We start from the raw sequence: 6,952 nt of genomic DNA, 5'->3' as shown, positions 1-6,952 counted from the left end.
AACAATTTAGCTCATCAGATTGTCCCATGAATCATGCACTTGTCTGGTAATGCCAATTCAGACAAACTTCGTGGATGCAATTGGGCATTCAAGGCTTCCTGAAACCGAGACACAACAACTTAACGGATATTCTGGCAATGAAACCATTGCCCATCATTTGAGAAGCCTCTTCTTTCCCTCTTTTTTATTGGATTTTCTGATTTAAAAGACATCTCTCATAACTCAAATGTAGCTTTGAAAGCTCATTCTCATTGATATCCTCATAAATGAACTTTGTACATTCCCTACTAGCGCCAATTCTGTTGATGTGAGTTTTATGACCACTTCAACATATAGAATCAAATACTTAGTATCCCAGATGAAACACCAAATCTCCAACTCTCTCCTGAATAAGGAAGTTTTATTCACTGACAATGATGTAATATGTTGGGTATCACTCAAGGACTTAAATTGTTCACTCAATGGACTTAAGCTTACAAAAGCGAAAGGTTTAGCAATGAGGCTTTTTAACTACTTCTAATCAAGCAAATTGCACAGGTAAAAGGTTTAGAATGCTATTCTATTCCTAGATTGCAAAAAATGGTGAATGTCTTTGTGCCTCTAATAGACTTAGTTTTGTCATCTACTCCCAGTAAGCTAGTGTAAACTCTTAAGATAAATGTAAGATGTTCAAACTATTACCATTACATTAACACCATCAATGGATGCATATCAATGTGCATGCTATAATCGAAGTAGAGCTCATTAAACTTCCAATTGACATGCAAAGAAGAATTACAATCAGCAAATTGCTAGTGGTATGGATTAGACGAGTTGTATAAAGATTGATTCACAATTACTTAAATCTAACTAAACTACTTCTACATAACATTAACAAAATTCCACTCTAACTAAGGAAATGTAGAAACCATGCAATAATTAAAATGATAAAAATAATCCACCATAGAGGCCAACAAAGAATTTGCAATTACTTTGATTGCAATATAGTAACAATTTTAACATGTCCCCCCTACGAATCATTTGAGTTGGCCTTTTAGAGCAATTCCAAGTGCCATGAATGGCCAAGATCGGTTCAAGATCAAGAGCTAGGTTATACAAACACAACCCTAGGATAACTACTAGTTACAATCATTAAATATTTGACTAATTATGATGACGCACCGCCTTGTGGCCCAATGACAAAATTAAAATGCTTTGATTGACCAATCAAAGAATAGGTTAGGTAAAAGCATTATGTGGAGTATATGTACACTTGACATGATCTAAATGGATGAGCTTGGATGTATGCAACTAGATCCTTCTGATCGGTGCAAAATGAGTGGTGCCACCTCGACATGCTTATCTTATAAATTTGATTAATTGCTTAGTAACGAAGGAAAATCTTTTGATACTCAACATCATTAAGTGCTCAATTATGATGGCTCACATTCCCAAATTGTTTGATCTTCACAAATTGCATCCATCTTCAAGAAATCTTCTCAACATAGTTGCTAGAGCTTGCTTGTACTTGAAATTTTGATGTCCTAACCCTGACCTTGTAAAGTGATATAGGTGCTTTATGTAGTTCATTCTTGAACATGGATTTGTCCTGGAAATTCAAGTTCATAATAACTTCCTTCACTTGTAGCTTTAATCATTTGCATAACTTGTTCCTTGAACCCCATCTTGAACTGGAATTTTCATCTTGTCTTCAAAGTCAAGCCACCTTCTTATTTGTCTTTTTGATGGATGATTGGCCATTGGTATATTCTTGCTTGAAGTCTCAAGCTTGATTTTTCCATTAGTCTTTTCTTATCTCCAAACCCTCTATCTTCCTCTCCTTGCAAAACAAGAAGAATTTTTGAGTTTAGTTCATGACGATGGTGTGTAAACAAATTTAAGATATTCTGATCAAATATCACATAACATCATCTTAAAATGAGGTCGCAATTGCAAGACTATTTTCATCTTCTGATTTCGAATTCAGGTTTCCTTCATTTGATTTCAACAACTTGGTAAAATTATGGGTCTTTTAAAGTTTTGACGTCCTAATTTCGTTATATGGTTTCTAGACAAGAATGAGAATCCATTTGCTAATTGTGACAAAAATCTGAAATTGCACCTTGTAGCTGATGGAATTCTGCCCCTATAAGGATTATGTTTGGGACTTTCAAAAGCTTTCGTGAGTTTCTAAAACTCTGATTTCCACTTTCAGATCTGGGAGTGATCTTCCCACCTGACTTGCTTGGTAATTCACCTTCATCCTTTTAGGCAGAAACTAGTACCTAGTCAGAAATTTTAGCAATCTTATTACTATTAGTATTGGAAATTGACTTCACATAGAATGTGAAACTTAAATACATCTTGGAAATTACCAACCCATTGCCAAAAAATTCGTTCACGTTTGGAATTCAAATTCACCTACTAGGCAAACATTATTATTAGATGGCTATTCTAATCTATGTATTGTTTGGATCAGAGTAACGTGAATTGTCATGATTCAGGTGATTTGGCGATCCGACTAAGGCCAAGTGATTCATGGCGAGTTTGTGAATCGGCTCGCCAATTTTTGGCCCAGAAATCACCAAAATCGCAATTCATGGCGATTCACCAAAAATTGCTTGAAACAGACTCGAAAAATCAGCTGCAACAAACATGAATGTCACTTAAAAACATAAAAAATTAAAACACCTTTTTAATGTTTTATTGTGTCTTTCCTCTTTCTTATAATCCTAAAAGGCCTTCTAATTGTTTAGTATGAGAAGAAGAGAGGAAAAGTGAGAGAGAAGACGAGAAAAGAGAAACCATAAGGTTGCAAACAGCAAAAAAGAAGATCATCAAGGAGATCAAGAATTAGTTTGGGGAGGCCATAAGATTGCATTGGGAGTTTTAAGGAGACAATAACAACACTCCTCAACTCATTTGCAAGAGGTAAGTGTTGATTGTTTTTTGTATGTTACTGTATTTTTCATTCTTTTGTCAATTTTTTAAAGTTTCCATTTATAAATCTTGAATGTCTTTTAGTTTCTATATATTTTTTTACTAAATTGCAAGGTGCAATCTTGTAAACCCTACAATTGGTTTTTATAACAAATTGCAAACATCTATTTTACATTGTACAATTTGCTCAAAAAAAATGTAGGGTTTTCTGTTTTTTTTTTTAAGACTGTAATGGATTTTTCTTATTGCAGCAGCCTTAGCTTTCATTTTCCATAATGCCTAAAAAGGATGAGGTTTGGATCTATACTGAAGAATTTCCTAGAAGAACAAAATATCAAACAAAATGTTTCTTTTGTAAAGAAATAAACTCAGGTGGCATTTATAGATTCAAATATCATATTGCAGGCATACCTAGACATGATATTACCCCATGCACTAAACAAACCACTGAGGCAAAAAGAAAATGTTATATGGCATTAGAGGATTTGGAACAAGAGAAGTTAAATAAGAAAAGACAACTTGAATAGTTAGGTGTTATTAGCTCCCACAACCTCATTTGCATCTGCATCCGCATCCGTAGGTTCTTAGTGCTAGTGCTAGTGCTAGTCCTAGTACTTGTCCTAGTGCTAGTCGTTCTTATATTGAGCCTGGGCCTATTATATTTCAGCCTAGAGTGCGGAAGTCTAGATTGGATAGTTACTTTGTGCCACGCACTACTCCTGGATCATAACCCTCGCTTGAGAGCATGGATAGTTTGAACAAGGAGATTCATGATGTTGCCAGAAAACAAATCTACAAGTTTTGGTACTTTTGCAACATTCCATTTATTGCAGTGAGGTAATTATTTCTTTTTTATTTGCTCTTTTTTAAAAATTATTTAATACTTCTACTTGTGTAATTGTAGATTCATATTTGATATTACATGATGATTTGTTATCTAAATTTTTAATCATAATCTATTTTTGACAGAACTCCTTATTGGCAAGGCATGATAGATGTCATAACTATTTGTGGTTTGAGCTTTAAAGCCCTTATTAAGGTCGAGTTGAGTGGCTACCTCTTAGATGAAATGGTAGAGGACATGAAGTTTGAGCTAGCTGACCACCAAAAGGAATGCACCATAAAGGGTTGCACCATCGTGACTGATGGTTGGACAGATAAGAGGGGAAGAACACTCCTCAATTTTCTTGTTTCCTGTGGAGGTGATTGATCATTCTACTTTCCTACATGCTAATTTAAATTTTGATTTGTTGATTGCTAAGTTGTTGATTATTAATTTGTTGATGGTCCATGAATCATAATCGTGATAATTAAATGTTTCACTCTTTCAATTTTGTAGGATCCACCATGTTCATCAAATCTATTGATGCTTCCTCTCAAGTCAAAAATGCCACACTTGTGTGAGGTTATTGAGGAAGTCATAGCAGTGGTGGGGGAAGAACAGGTGATGCAGGTGGTGATGGATAATGCAGCAAGTTAGGTAAACTTTTAATTTTTAGTTTAATAGTTTAAGTTTTAACTTATCAAATTTTGAACTTTTGTAATTGTGAGTTTCTTAACATGTGTAACTACTAAAATTATAATTAATTTTAAAATTGCTATAGGCAAACTATTGATAGAGAGGTACCCCACTATATTTTGGACTCTTTGTGTTGCACATTGCCTTGACCTCATGTTGGAGGACATTGGTAAGATTGAGTGCGTAAAATCATGTGTATAGATGTGGGGAATATCCTCTTTGATGAGGATGGTTTCTGGGCACCTACTCAAGAAATAATCAAGGTAAATTTTTTACAATTTAACATTTAGTATTATTTTTTATAATCTTGATTAATTAATGATTTAGCTTTAGAATTTAGTTTTGACTCAATTTTTTTTTTTACATTATATGAAGATCAGTGAGCCCCTTGTATCTCTCCTACGAACTGTTGATGGGGAGAAGCACTCTATAGGCTACATATATGAGGGCATGGATAGGGCCAAGGAGGCCATTAAAGCCCAGTATGCAGGAGTGCCGGAGAAGTATGGCCCCATTATTATTGATAGGAGATGGCAGAATCAGCTCCATAGACTCATCCATGCAGTTGTCTATTACCTTAATCCAGCATATCGTTTCCTTCATAACTTCAGGGCGGATGAGGAGGTTCTTACCGGCCTATACACAGTCATGTAGAGGTTGAGTCCTGATGGTAGTGTTTCAACTGCAACCATTGAGCTGGACAAATTCAATAATAAGGAGGAGCCGCTTTTCTCTAGTAGGATGGCCATAGAGGCTCGCACATCATTACAGCCAGGTAAAAACAATATATTCTTAAAGTTTATTCATAATTGTTACAACTTATGCATTTTAGTTTTTGATTTTATAATTTAGTCTTAAAGTTGTACTTGTAAATGAGACTAATTGTTTTTTTTCCCCCTCATTTCAGATAGATGGTGGCAAATGTTTGGGCAATCAACCCCAAATCTTTAGAAGATCACCATCCGTATTTTGAGTCAACCTAACAACGCTTCTAGATGTGAGCGCAATTGGTCCATGTTCGAGCATATCCACTCGACGAGGTGAAATAGGTTGTTTGTGCAAAGGTTGAATGATCTTGTATTTGTTCATTACAACCTTTGCCTTAAGACTAGACAAATTTTGGCCATTGAATCCTCTCCGATCATTCTAGAAGAGATTGATCCAGAGTTAGAGTGGCTCACTGAGGCTACAGATGTTGCAGTCTTCACTGAGGAAGATCATGAGTGGGTTGACCAGGTAGATATAGAGGCAGAGGTTGTGGCCATGGCAGAGGATGAGGCTAGAGCATGTTCAAGCACTGGCAGACGCACACGTACATGCAAAAAGCACGCCACAAATACATGCCCTAGTGATGTTCGTGCACCTATCTCACATGCAGGGGCTATGGCTCAATAGTCCTCTAGGACCTACCTTAGACGCCTTTGTAGAAGGCATTCAGAGGCTAAGTCTAACCTTGAGGCTGCTGCCAATCTTGAGGATGATGATGAGCCTGAGGCTTGAGCTAGAGCCTTGTTTTTTCATTTTGTTTACACTTTGACTTTACAGATAGACGTGTTTCATGATTCATCACCATGGATCTTCATCTTACATACATTATGATTTGATGTCATTTTGATTTGGTTTTATGATTATCATTATGGATCTTCGTCTTACACACATTTATAATTTGACAACATTTATAATTCTATAATCTATATATCTATGTCATGACTCATTATGATCCTATGATTTTTATTTACTTAAGCTACAATTTATATTTTACGTATGTGATGGATTTATCAATTAGGTTTCTTGTTTATGTATGTTAACTTCTATGTGATGATGTTATAGTGTTTTTTAGTTATATTTAGTAAAGGGTGCATGAAACAAGTTTTAAATTGTTAAAATCTTTAAATTTAAAGGGTATTTTCACTTTGCCAATTCATAGTGGCAATTTAGGCGATTCATGATTCAAGTAAGCCTTGCCGATTCCGATTTTTGGTTCTTTGGTTTAGATGACTATTATTATTATAGTTAAGTTAGTTTCTCTTTCATTGGATAAGAATCAGTTAAATATCTTGCTCCTATCACTTGAATATATAAATTGAGGATGAAATTGTATTTCATGTGTAAACGATATGATAGCCGTTATAACTGTCCTTGTATTTTCGGAAAAGAAATGTGTTATTTAAATCAATTAAAGTAGGAGTAAAATTTAGCATGTTACACATCCCATGCTATATTCACTCCAATCTCATCCATTCAAATTCTACTTCAATATTTCTTTTCCAAGACTTGAAAACTACAGATAGTCAATCATATGCTGATGATCAAACTTGAACACTCCTAACTACCTCAAGACCTAGGTTTATGCAAGATCTGAACTTCCAAAATGTTGCCAATCTACTACTAAACAAGCATCCACTGACAGAAAAAAGTGAAAAGAGGGGGTCCCCATTTGGAATGGAGCAATGGTGTGAAAAGGTCACAATACTACCTAGCTTAAACAAGCATGCATTTTGGTAGGTTAAGCCC

The 6,952-nt window shown here is 35.2% G+C and overlaps 1 protein-coding gene across 1 annotated transcript; it reads left to right on the top strand.

Annotated features, from left to right (window-relative positions):
- Positions 1 to 2,102: 2,102 nt before the first annotated feature.
- Positions 2,103 to 5,986, top strand: LOC149572100 (uncharacterized). Its single transcript, XM_089810517.1, has 7 exons — positions 2,103 to 2,910; positions 3,171 to 3,756; positions 3,889 to 4,121; positions 4,259 to 4,399; positions 4,524 to 4,701; positions 4,814 to 5,213; positions 5,346 to 5,986. Exons 2-4 carry the CDS (start codon positions 3,665 to 3,667, stop codon positions 4,321 to 4,323), a joined length of 390 nt encoding a protein of 129 aa, XP_089666643.1. The 5' UTR covers positions 2,103 to 2,910; positions 3,171 to 3,664; the 3' UTR covers positions 4,324 to 4,399; positions 4,524 to 4,701; positions 4,814 to 5,213; positions 5,346 to 5,986.
- The last annotated feature ends 966 nt before the right edge of the window (positions 5,987 to 6,952 follow it).

The sequence above is a fragment of the Cupressus sempervirens genome, chromosome 2 (assembly GCF_028749045.1).
Source record: "Cupressus sempervirens isolate cs-2001-9-10 chromosome 2, ASM2874904v1, whole genome shotgun sequence".
In the NCBI taxonomy this organism is placed as follows: Eukaryota; Viridiplantae; Streptophyta; class Pinopsida; order Cupressales; family Cupressaceae; genus Cupressus; species Cupressus sempervirens.
The sequence above is the reverse complement of the archived record's forward strand: the minus strand, read 5'-3'. Positions and strand labels throughout refer to the sequence as shown.